This window comes from Trachurus trachurus, assembly GCF_905171665.1.
Source record: "Trachurus trachurus genome assembly, chromosome: 1".
Lineage (NCBI taxonomy): Eukaryota > Metazoa > Chordata > Actinopteri > Carangiformes > Carangidae > Trachurus > Trachurus trachurus.
In genome coordinates, this window is record NC_139891.1 from 40,472,277 (window position 1) to 40,485,627 (window position 13,351).

The 13,351-nt window shown below is 46.8% G+C and overlaps 1 protein-coding gene across 2 annotated transcripts; it reads left to right on the forward strand.

Annotated features, from left to right (window-relative positions):
• Positions 1 to 227: 227 nt before the first annotated feature.
• eif4a3 (eukaryotic translation initiation factor 4A3) lies at positions 228 to 13,104 on the forward strand. Of its 2 annotated transcripts, XM_083970948.1 has the most exons (11): positions 228 to 513; positions 2,160 to 2,232; positions 2,956 to 3,085; positions 3,885 to 4,017; positions 4,157 to 4,237; positions 4,959 to 5,100; positions 6,960 to 7,098; positions 8,632 to 8,747; positions 9,462 to 9,569; positions 12,513 to 12,640; positions 12,761 to 13,104. In XM_083970948.1, exons 1-11 carry the CDS (start codon positions 351 to 353, stop codon positions 12,775 to 12,777), a joined length of 1,230 nt encoding a protein of 409 aa, XP_083827074.1. In that variant the 5' UTR covers positions 228 to 350; the 3' UTR covers positions 12,778 to 13,104. The 2 variants fall into 2 exon arrangements, with proteins under 2 accessions (XP_083827074.1, XP_083827073.1); XM_083970947.1 differs by lacking the exons at positions 12,513 to 12,640; positions 12,761 to 13,104 and adding an exon at positions 12,029 to 12,497.
• Positions 13,105 to 13,351: the final 247 nt, after the last annotated feature.

Below are 13,351 nucleotides of genomic sequence, written 5' to 3' on the forward strand. Positions count from 1 at the left end.
TTTTTGTTGGATTACAGACTCAAAATATATGTTTTAATTCAATTAAAGATAATGGGAATGAGGAGGCTGCCTTGGACATTTTGACTTTATGGACTTTACCTGGTAATATGAAGAGATTAACTATGTTAAATATGTATTATTATGCACGTCAGTGGGTGGAACAGCCCTTTTCTTTACATTAGTGACGTCAGTGGCCGCGTCGCGCCGGACATACGTCAGCAGCAGCGCGACCCATGCGGTATCCCCATCGCCATCCATCCCGTGTTTAGCCGTTAGCCGTTAGCAGCGCAGCACCGAACCGGACCAGACCCTAACCCCAGAATCAGATCCCCCAGACCCCCTAGAGCCAGATGACGATGGCCGTGGCCGGGGCCCAGAGCCGCAGCAAGAGGCTGCTGAAGGAGGAGGACATGACCAAGGTGGAGTTCGAGACCAGCGAGGAGGTGGACGTCACCCCGACCTTCGACACCATGGGCCTGCGGGAGGACCTGCTGCGCGGCATCTACGCCTACGGTAGGCCGAGGCTTCTGCTGCGGCCTAGCGGGCTGGCTGCGGAGGCCGCTAGCGCCGTTAGCACAGTTAGCTCCGTTAGCGCTGTTTGTTTTTCTCTTTTCCTCAAATTATTTATTGAAAAAGTCCAACAAATAAACAATACTGGTATGTTTCATAGTGCATATACCATAGACATATACATAGAACCATAAGTGTGAAGGGAATGGCAGATGAACATTATTCAACATTAGTGCAAGTTAAAAACTCCGCTCACAATAGGAACATAAGTTACACATTAGTGCTTCAATAGAATACATTCAGAACAGTTGAAATACAATTTAAATTAAAATAAACATCTCAAAATAAATAGTCAAAAATAAATTAAATATGAAATAGAATAAACATTGATTTCATAAGGGGGACCCTCTGATTCAGATCAGTTTTCAGAAGCGCCGTTAGCCCCGCTAGCACAGTTAGCTCCGGAGGCTAAAGCTAATGCTCGACTAAACCCGGTCTGTTCCCGCTGTTTTACCGAGTTTATTCTGTGTTTTATAACGTTATTACCGTGTTTTACCGTGTTAATACTGTGTTTATAGTGTTTACACCGTGTTTTACTGTGTTTACCGGTCGTTCAGGCTCAGACTGAAACGTGTTGATGCTCCGGTAACGTTAAAGTTAGCTTCATCCCGGTGTTTCAGTCTGAAGTTGTAACGTTACTTTACTGTTTACAACACAGACTCTCTATGTGTAATATAATATAATCTAAAACAGTGTAGTTAGATAGCCGTGGTAGTTTAGTTGTATCGGTTCAGTGAGTTTAAACCGGGTTAAACCTCCGCTGTTCCCGCCGCCAGGCTTCAGGCTCTATGCTCTAACTTACTCTTGCCCCTGTTAAAAGTTTCCCCTCATATCCAGACAAGGCAGTAGGCCTAATAATAATACGACTTTATTATGGACACAATCCAGAGGTCCATAGGGACTAGAAATACATAAAAGATAAACAATAAAAAAAACATGCAACAGTTCAATGTAAAACAAACATCGCCATCAATATCAACCAGATGCGGTCCCAGAGGGACAGACATCAGCCCTCACATCCAGACTGGGGCACCAGTGGCTCCACCGTAATGAGCTCTTCTCACCATCACACAGAAACAAAATTATATCATTTCTAGAGGCCGATAGCCAGCACATACATTTATACATAAGATTGTGTATTACAGCAGAGCAGTTTGGCACCCCAACATTAACAAACAGACATATCGTTTACAATATGATGACCAAGATATTTCACTTCATTACATTCTTTAAGAACAGAACCAGATAAAAAGAATTCAGGGAAAACTAATTTCCTATCACCTTTACCTCTGACAATCATAATCCTATCATACTGTAGTAACTACCTCCTCTAACCCTGAACAACATGTTAACTCTACAGCTGCTGTGTCCTGCCTTGTTCAGTGAGCAGAAACATTTGTAGTGAACCTTTATCTATCCAGGAAGGATCTATTGAGATTCAACAATCTCTTTTCCAAGGATCTGGAATTTGGTCATTTCAGATGTGTAGGAAGTTCCTACATGGGTCTAGCTGTTGGTTCTGACCCGGCTGTGTGTGTGTTGTGTAGTTGTGTTTCTGACCCGGGTGTATGTGTGTTGTTGTGTTTCAGGGTTTGAGAAGCCGTCGGCCATCCAGCAGCGCGCCATCAAACAGATCATCAAAGGCCGTGACGTCATCGCTCAGTAAGTGGTTCAGTGTCTTCTCCCTCCAGTCCAACCAGAACCAGAACCAGAACCATCTGCTATGGTCCGGTCCTAAGCTTAAAGATTAATTGTGTTATTGTTGGTGGTGTTTTGTATTTTGCCTGAAACGGTACATATTAGATGGTGGGGGGCTTGGGGGCTTGCTGCCTTCCCTAAACCAACACAGCAGTGGATACAGATACAGACTGCATCATGATTGGTCCACAGATTATTCTGAGGAACTGGAAAGAACCGGGAAAAATAGCAGCACAGGATACAAGATGAAATGGAACTAATGGGGGAAATATCTGGAGTCTATTAATGACACTAAATGAATTAAGCATTATTATTTTGTTGTATATTTTTTGATTATGCATTTACCTATTTATTTTCATTATTATCAATTCGCTTGTTTTTTTTGTTTTTTTTATTATCATAATTTATTTTTCGCATGGATGTGTGTCTATACATTCATATATACATATATATATATTTTTTATTATTATATATAAATGCTTTTCTCCTTGTCTTCTTCTTTTTCTTTCTGTATTTAAATGCCTCATGATAAGTGGTATTTCTGGAGGTAGAAGCGTTAGTGGGACGGCTCCTCGGGGCGTTATCTCTCTCTGTGTGTGTGAATGATGTTTGTCATTTGGTCTGTTATGATTAGGAATGAGAATGTTGGAAAACATCGTCTCTAACACCTTGTCCTTGTCCCTGCAGGTCTCAGTCGGGGACGGGGAAGACGGCCACCTTCTGTGTGTCGGTGCTGCAGTGTCTGGACATCCAGGTCAGAGAGACTCAGGCGCTGATCCTGGCACCGACTAGAGAGCTGGCTGGACAGATACAGAAGGTACTGCTCTCTGATTGGTCCTCTCTCTGCTGCTGCACGAGCTGCTGCTCTCTGATTGGCCCCCTGGTCCCCTCTGCTCTCTGATTGGTCCTCTCTCTGTGTACTGCTCTCTGATTGGCTCTCTCTCTCATTTCATGTTTCTCACATTGTGTCATAAACTATAAACTGTTGTCTTGTCTGTAACAACATCTCTGTCCTGGGTGATGATCCCTCCTCTGTTGCTCACCCTGAGCTTTCTCCTGGTTTTCCCTGTTAAAAGGGTTTTCCATGGAGTTTCTCCTCAGTGGATGTGAGGGTCTAAGGACAGAGGATGTTGTTATGATGGGATGTAATAAAGCCCTTTGAGACAAACTGGTGGTAAAAACGGGCTATACTAATAAAATTGCCTTGCCTCTGATTGGCCCTCTCTCTGTGCTGCTCTGCTCTCTGATTGGCCCTCTCTCTGTGTGCTCCTCTCCGATTGGCCCCCTGCTCCCCTCTGCTCTCTGATTGGTTCTCTCTCTCTGTGCTCCTCTCTGATTCGCCCTCTGCTCTGTGTGCTCCTCTCTGATTGGTTCTCTCTCTCTGTGCTCCTCTCTGATTGGTCCTCTCTGTGCTGCTCTGCTCTCTGATTGGCCCCCTGTGCTCTGTGCTCTCTGATTGGCCCTCTGCTCTCTGTGCTCCTCTCTGATTGGTCCTCTCTGTGCTGCTCTGCTCTCTGATTGGCCCCCTGGTCCCCTCTGCTCTGTGATTGGCCCTCTCTCTGTGCTCTGCTCTCTGATTGGCCCCCTGGTCCCCTCTGCTCTGTGATTGGCTGCAGGTGCTGCTGGCGCTAGGCGACTACATGAACGTGCAGTGCCACGCCTGCATCGGAGGCACCAACGTGGGCGAGGACATCAGGAAGCTCGACTACGGCCAGCACGTGGTGGCCGGCACGCCGGGCCGGGTGTTCGGTGAGTCTGAGTCTCTGCTCTCTGATTGGCCGGCCTTAGGGTCGGTGAGTCTCTGCTCTCTGATTGGCTGCCGGCCTGAGGCTCGGTGAGTCTCCATGACAACCAGCTGGCTAACCTTCTCTCTGTCCCGCTGCTACAGACATGATCCGGCGCCGCAGCCTGAGGACCAGAGCCATCAAGATGCTGGTGCTGGACGAGGCCGACGAGATGCTCAACAAGGGTGAGGCTGAGAGCTGCTGCTGTGATGTCATCAGAGAGCTGCTGTGATGTCATCAGAGAGCTGCTGTGATGTCATCAGTGTGGTTGTGGTTGTCGATCTGTGACAGCTACGTACGGCAACTCCACTTGGACAAACTTAGTTGAATTGACCTTTCCCAAAGCCCCGCCCCCCTTAGTTACCGTTGCTAGCCCGACAAGCTTCTCGACGCTGCCCGAGTGTCAACAGTGTTTTTATATTGAGCGTCTTGAGGCATCAGAGTCTCAGAGGCATACGAGCGCTATATTTATGAATATTAATAATCACTAAACATTCTGACACCACGACAGAATCACGTGGTCACAATGTAACATAATGATGATCAAAATACGGCTTTTATCGATTCATAAACTGCATCATGTGGCGCATCTGCAAGAGAATACGGGTAACAGGACGTGGTGTTTGTGTCGCGGACCGAGACCAGAGCTTCTTATTTTCGTTTTTTCTCCCCACCGAGAGGAGAGCTGTGACACCGTTGTGTCACTTCCACTGTGTCACATAGTAATAATAATGAAGTTTGTCCAAGTGGAGTTGCCGTAGACAACGGTCAAAGATGGCGGCCGGTCTGCAGTATTTACACAAACCGGGCAGCGATGCAAACCGGGTAGTGACTGTGGTTGTAGTTATGATTTTATGACATCATCAGTGTGGTTGTGATGACATCATGATTGTGTGGTCCAATCAGGCTTCAAGGAGCAGATCTACGACGTGTACCGCTACCTTCCTCCGGCCACCCAGGTGGTTCTGATCAGCGCCACGCTGCCGCACGAGATCCTGGAGATGACCAACAAGTTCATGACCGACCCCATACGCATCCTGGTCAAACGGTGAGAAACCTACACAACCTATAGAACCTAGAGAACCTATAGAAGCTAGAGAACCTATAGAACCTAGAGAACCTATAGAACCAACAAGTTCATGACCGACCCCATACGCATCCTGGTCAAACGGTGAGGAACCTACACAACCTACAGGCAGCTGATTGGCTGCTGCTCCTCTCTACAGCAGCTGATCGGCTGCTGCTCCTCTCTACAGCAGCTGATTGGCTGCTGCTCCTCTCTACATGCAGCTGATTGGCTGCTGCTCCTCTCTACATGCAGCTGATTGGCTGCTGCTCCTCTCTACAGCAGCTGATTGGCTGCTGCTCCTCTCTACATGCAGCTGATTGGCTGCTGCTCCTCTCTACATGCAGCTGATTGGCTGCTGCTCCTCTCTACATGCAGCTGATTGGCTGCTGCTCCTCTCTACAGCAGCTGATCGGCTGCTGCTCCTCTCTACATGCAGCTGATTGGCTGCTGCTCCTCTCTACAGCAGCTGATTGGCTGCTGCTCCTCTCTACAGCAGCTGATCGGCTGCTGCTCCTCTCTACAGCAGCTGATCGGCTGCTGCTCCTCTCTACATGCAGCTGATTGGCTGCTGCTCCTCTCTACAGCAGCTGATCGGCTGCTGCTCCTCTCTACATGCAGCTGATCGGCTGCTGCTCCTCTCTACAGCAGCTGATCAGCTGCTGCTCCTCTCTACATGCAGCTGATCGGCTGCTGCTCCTCTCTACATGCAGCTGATCGGCTGCTGCTCCTCTCTACAGCAGCTGATCGGCTGCTGCTCCTCTCTACAGCAGCTGATTGGCTGCTGCTCCTCTCTACATGCAGCTGATTGGCTGCTGCTCCTCTCTACAGCAGCTGATTGGCTGCTGCTCCTCTCTACATGCAGCTGATCGGCTGCTGCTCCTCTCTACAGCAGCTGATTGGCTGCTGCTCCTCTCTACATGCAGCTGATTGGCTGCTGCTCCTCTCTACAGCAGCTGATTGGCTGCTGCTCCTCTCTACAGCAGCTGATCGGCTGCTGCTCCTCTCTACAGCAGCTGATTGGCTGCTGCTCCTCTCTACATGCAGCTGATCGGCTGCTGCTCCTCTCTACAGCAGCTGATTGGCTGCTGCTCCTCTCTACATGCAGCTGATTGGCTGCTGCTCCTCTCTACAGCAGCTGATTGGCTGCTGCTCCTCTCTACAGCAGCTGATCGGTGCAGCAGCAGAGTCTCAGGGTGTTTTCACACCTGCAGTGTTATTAGATCGCACTACATTTGGTCCAGTTTGGGTCAGTGTGAAAGCTCATCGCACTCTAATGCACCAGAACTAGTGCAGCCTCATCTCGGTTCGGCTGCAGCTGAACTCTGCTGCACTAGTTGATGTGTGAAACTGGAAACCAGCCGAAGTACCAAACTAGAAAAGTAGATCGAACTATCGTTTGCCAAGAGTTATACATACAAACAGTCTAGAAATAAATGACCAGAGCTACTAACAACCGGCCCTACTGGAGTCTCCATCATGAAAGTTTTATCAATCAGCGCTTCCAGAGTTCAGCCGGTCGTCATGGAGACATGACGCTCTCCAGGTTTGGTCCCGAGTGACAAAAAGCAGCCGCACAACTGAAACATGAAACAATGGATCAGTTTAACATTTGGTGCGCTAGGGTGCACACTGAAAACACCCTTAAGTAGTTCTATCTTCTAACGGCAATCAGCTGATCGGTGCAGCAGCAGAGTCTTATTGTTCTCTCCACAAGTTTCTGAACGTCATCTATGAACCCTCTCTGCCCCCTCTCTTACCCTCTTACCCCTAACCCTTACTCTCTAACCCCCCCTCTCCTCTCCTACCCCTAACCCTTACTCTCTCTTATTACCCCCCAGTGATGAGCTGACCCTGGAGGGCATCAAACAGTTCTTTGTTGCCGTGGAGAGAGAGGAGTGGAAGTTCGACACGTTGTGTGACCTGTACGACACTCTGACCATCACACAGGCCGTCATCTTCTGTAACACAAAGAGAAAGGTCAGTAGATACACACATAGCGGTTTCACACTGGTGGCGCTCCGACGCGGTTCTGGTTCCCGAAAGCAACTTTGAAGCGGCCGGCGCTTTCAGACTAAAAACATAATTGGTTCAGAACCTGAAAAGTCGGTTTGCAGCGGATCCTAAAAATAATTGTTTTTTCCTTCAGTGGGAGAGTAACTTGGGACGAGCAGGAAAGCAGCAGAAAACCGTAACCATGTTATATACAGTAGCTTAGTAAAATAAAACTTTGATTGTAAAACATTTATTTATGTGGTGATTTCTGTACATGAGAGCCCCGAGGCAGCGCTGCTCTGTCCACACAGGAAGCTTCACTTTTCATTAAAAAAAACTAATGATTTCATCACTGAGACCAACATTTATCTCCTAGAAATAATGTAACCAGCCGGTGGTAAACCTCTAAAAACCTGTGGGTAAGTTATTAGTGATGGTTTTCTCCCCCGGGATGAGGACGGAGGTTGGCCGGCCGAGCAGCTCTGCAGACCAGCTGCTGTCTCTGTGATGTCGCAGGAGACGCACCGCACCCATCCATCATCATCATCATAGATACACTATATTACCAAAAGTATTCGCTCACCTGCCTTTACTCTATGAACTGAAGTGCCATCCCATTCCTAACTCATAGAATTCAATATGATGTCGGTCCACCTTTTGCAGCTATTACAGCTTCAACTCTTCTGGGAAGACTGTCCACAAGGTTGAGGAGAGTGTTTATAGGAATTTTTGACCATTCTTCCAAAAGCGCATTGGTGAGGTCACACACTGATGTTGGTCGAGAAGGCCTGGCTCTCAGTCTCCGCTCTAATTCATCCCAAAGGTGTTCTATCGGGTTCAGGTCAGGACTCTGTGCAGGCCAGTCAAGTTCATCCACACCAGACTCTGTCATCCACGTCTTTATGGACCTTGCTTTGTGCACTGGTGCACAGTCATGTTGGAAGAGGAAGGGGCCCGCTCCAAACTGTTCCCACAAGGTTGGGAGCATGGAATCGTCCAAAATGTTTTGGTAACCTGAAGCATTCAAAGTTCCTTTCACTGGAACTAAGGGAATTTATACACCTGGGGCCAGGCCAAGTGATTAGGACACCTGATTCTGATCATTTGAATGGGTGAGCGAATACTTTTGGTAATATAGTGTATATACACCTGTATATTAGGGATGTGAACGTGTACTAAAATATGTACATGTGTACACGCTTCAGGACGCTACAGGTTGCTATGGCTACAGCCTTATTGTTGTCTAGTCTGATATGTGGAAGCACTGCCACTGCAGACACCGTGCCGCTGTTACACCGGAGAGGAGGAGAGGAGGAGAGGAGGAGACCCCACGGCCGGAGGGGACGGGAAACACATGGACTCACTCTGTGTGTCTGTGTGTGTGTGTGTGTTTGTCTCTGTGTGTGTGTATATATTGTGTATTTATTGTATATTGTGTGTGTCTCTGCAGGTGGACTGGCTGACAGAGAAGATGTGTTATATTGTGTTATAATGTGTATATTGTGTGTGTGTGTGCAGGTGGACTGGCTGACAGAGAAGATGCGTGAGGCTAACTTCACGGTGTCGTCGATGCACGGTGACATGCCTCAGAAGGAGAGAGAGTCCATCATGAAGGAGTTCAGATCTGGAGCCAGGTGAACACACACACACACACACACACACACACACACACACACACACACACACACACACACACACACACACACACACACACACACACACACACACACACACACACACACACTCTAGTCTACATAAAGATGCAGACTATTCTTCCTGGGCTCCACATTAAATCAAACACTTATTCCAACAATACAGTGTTTATACAAAGAATTACATCAAATCATTTATCTTGAATATATTAACAAGATTATAGAAATGCATATTAAGTAGCACAATGTAAATAAGTTAACATGATCAAGAGGAATAATATAGATTTTTACATGATTATCAAATAGTTGGGCAGTAATTCAGATGAGACAGAACTAAGGAATTCATTAATAGTTTGACAGTTGATTCATTCAGCATTCATTCATGGTTTTTTGCTATTAAGAGTTTTTTTTATGAGCATTTACAACTTAAAACAACAAACAAACAAATCCCACACACATACAGGACAAAAAAAAGGGGGGGGGGGGTTGCAAGAGTGTCATTCAATTAAATGAAAGAGAAATAAAGATCAATTCATGAGGCTGTTATAGCATAGCATTCATTCATGGTGACGGGTGTGAGGGGGCGTGGTCAGTAACGTTGTGTTGTTGTAACATTGTGTTGTTGTTGTTGTAACGTTGTGTTGTTGTAACGTTGTGTTGTTGTTGTTGTAACGTTGTGTTGTTGTTGTGTTGTAGTCGTGTGCTGATCTCCACGGACGTGTGGGCTCGAGGTCTGGACGTCCCTCAGGTTTCTCTGATCATCAACTATGACCTGCCCAACAACAGAGAGCTCTACATACACAGGTAAACATCCCATAATACAACAACAGAGAGCTCTACATACATGGGTACACAGCCCCAACCCCCCTCAGGGAGCGCCACGTAGCCCCGCCCCCTCCCCACTGCAAAAACTCTACGTCTCTACAAGAATATTTGTCTCATTTCTAGTCAAAACAAATCTCTTTCCACTTAAAATGAGACTCATCACATAAAAAGCAGCTTGTTTTTAGATCATTTTCACTTGTTTCAAACTAATTTTCACTTGAAATACTTTTAACAACTTTTAACATGACAATGTGGTGTGGTAATCTAAACATTAAAGGAAGAAGCAGCTGCAGAGAATAGTAAACCTAGCCTCAAAAATCATAGGGACAAGACAGAAACCATTAAGTTGTATGTACGAGGAAGTGCTTAGGAAAAAAGCTGTCAACATAGCAAACGATGCAACGGTGCATCTGGACATGTAGAAATCCCACAATGCACTGCTGCTGCTGCTGCTGCTGCCGTGAGGTCACCAGGGCTCAGCAACACACACCACTGTGTAACTATGGTGACCAAACAGACATGTCCACTGTTGACGTCCTGTCAGGGCCGGAGCCTCCACAGGGCCTAAGGGGCCTCTGTTCCCATGGTGACGTTACTTCCTGCTTCAGCTGCAGCTCTCTATGGGGCCCTAAGGGAACACTGTTACTGCCACTAATACTGATTATTGATCATTCACACAAACTAATTAAAATGTTTCTGATCATCATCCTGGTCTGGAATGTTTTTATCCGTCTATGGTAGGGCTGGGCGATATATCGATATAAAAAATATATCGATATATTTTTTAATGGGATATGGAATTTGACCATATCGCATATATCGATATAGTTCAAATTTGCGCTGTGATCCTTGCTCCATTCAGGCTGCTGATCTGGAGCTCTCTGCACTGCTCGCCGCGCTCCGCGCCGCCGCCCCTCCTCTAACTATTTTTTCATGCTTCAGACCGCTGCTTCACCAGCTGACCGAGAGGAACGCACCGAGTCCACGTCGACCTCATTGCCGTTAACGAGCCGAGCCGCGGCTCTAGAGGCTCAGTCAGCTGCTGTAGCACAGCTGTTAGCCGTTAGCTGTTATTAGCCGTTAGCCATTAGCACGCCGGCCCCTGCAGCAGCGTCAGAGCTCCAGACCTCTGTGAGCCACGATGCTTTCACCAGATTCAGCTCGTAAGGTTCGCGTTTACCCCATGGATCTATGATAATATAATACATGCATGGTTTACACACGTTTGTTTTCACTCTGGTCCAAACCGTGGGTCCGTGAGTGTCACGTGACGTTTCCATGACGACTGACCGGAAAAGACGTGGGGCACGTCACGTGACTCCAGGTTAAAAAAAAAAAAAATCTCTGAGAAATAACAGACACATAGTTGTTGTTTTTTAGTTTTTAGTGCAGACAATTGATCGTTTTTTTTTATTTCAAGAGTGCCTTTCTATAAGACTCTGCTATAGCTGGTGTTTATGTTACAGAAATGTCTTATAATAAATTATACATGATAATGACAATATTTTCACATTTCCAGCCAACTTTTAACATTGATCTTAGAAGAGGCCTTATGGAATCACGCCTTCTAAAATCCATTACTCCATTACTTTGATTTCAAAAAAGGTACTCTTGTCAGGCAGTATTTATGTTTATATTTTGTTATTTGAGCAACTGAACATTTATTCATGAACCAGATGAAGAAACCTGTTTATTATTTATTCATTTGATTTTGCAACTGTTCAGTGAAATAGCCGGTTTCAATAAAACTACCTGTGACTTGTCATATTTGGCTTTAACTTTGACTGAACATTTGCTCTCACTTTGCGGAAAAATATCGGGATATATATCGTATATCGATATTCAGACAAAATATATCGGGATATGACTTTTGGTCCATATCGCCCAGCCCTAGTCTATGGTCTGTAATCTGAAATGATCTCAAGTGCAGCCTGAAGTGCAGCTGGGGGGTTGATTTACACTGAATATTCACAGTGATAAAGGGCTAGTACGTAATGTCATGAGCCTATAAAAGTAACATAATAAACCAACAGCCAATCATTCCCCCCCTGGTCACCATGGTCACCATGGTCACCATGGTCACCATGGTCACCATGGTGACCATGGTGACCATGTCTAATCATGATTGTGTATCTCCTGTTCTTCTCTTTCAGCTTCTCGTCTTTATTTGGTTTATTTATCTCTGTCTGGTTGTTTTGACCTGTGATCACATGACGTCGTCTTCTCTCTATTGATCATTGATCATTGATCAGTGATTGGTTCTGAGCTGCTTGTTGTGAATGTGTTTAACCCCGTGTTGACCTCTGACCCCCTCCTCCTCCCTCCTCTAGGATTGGTCGGTCCGGTCGCTACGGGAGACAGGGCGTGGCCATCAACTGTGTGAATGTGTTTAACCCCGTGTTGACCTCTGACCTCTGACCTCCTCCCTCCTCCTCTAGGATTGGTCGGTCCGGTCGCTACGGGAGAAAGGGCGTGGCCATCAACTGTGTGAATGTGTTTAACCCCGTGTTGACCTCTGACCCCCTCCCTCCTCCTCTAGGATTGGTCGGTCCGGTCACTACGGGAGAAAGGGCGTGGCCATCAACTGTGTGAATGTGTTTAACCCCGTGTTGACCCCCTCCCTCCTCCTCTAGGATTGGTCGGTCCGGTCGCTACGGGAGAAAGGGCGTGGCCATCAACTGTGTGAATGTGTTTAACCCCGTGTTGACCTCTGACCCCCTCCCTCCTCCTCTAGGATTGGTCGGTCCGGTCACTACGGGAGAAAGGGCGTGGCCATCAACTGTGTGAATGTGTTTAACCCCGTGTTGACCCCCTCCCTCCTCCTCTAGGATTGGTCGGTCCGGTCGCTACGGGAGACAGGGCGTGGCCATCAACTGTGTGAATGTGTTTAACCCCGTGTTGACCCCCTCCCTCCTCCTCTAGGATTGGTCGGTCCGGTCGCTACGGGAGAAAGGGCGTGGCCATCAACTTTGTGAAGAACGACGACATCAGAATCCTGAGAGACATCGAGCAGTACTACTCCACCCAGATCGACGAGATGCCCATGAACGGTACGGAGAGGAGGCTGTTACCATGGAAACACTACCAGAGAGACTGTGTGTGTGTGTGTGTGTGAGAGGCTGTTACCATGGAAACACAACGCTGACCTGTTTGATCTTCTCTCTCCGCAGTGGCCGACCTGATCTGATGACATCACCGGAGCCCCGCCCCTCTGATGACATCATCAGCCCCTCTGATGACATCATCGTCCCTCTGAATTCCTGTTGTTTCTTTATTTTTATTCTTTATTTTTTATCATCGCTAGTTTTAGAGAGTTTTTCTTAATGCGACTGTTGTGGTGCAGCGTCGTCAGACTTTTGTAAATAAAGTTGTTTTGGTTCCACGACCTCGTCTCCTTGTTGTTGATCAGGTGGTGTATTGATCAGGTGTATTGATTAGTTATTGATCGTCTCTCTGTGTCTGTGTGAAGCTTCAGACTTTGTTGTTTCACTGAGTCACTACATTTCCCATGAGCCTCAGCGGCGTCGCACCGTGAAGTTCTTGGAGCGGCGGCAGACGGACGAAAGAGAAAACATTTACCTAGAATGTTTTCACTGATCCAGAATGAAAGTCAGAGGTTGGAAGACGATCACATACCGTCACAGTAACTATAAAGACAAAATGATTTATTTATCTACATGTACTATTAAAGGGATAGTTCAACATTTTGTCAAATTGTCAGAGCAGAGCCGTGAGCTGCTCAGAGCTACGCTACAGAGGCT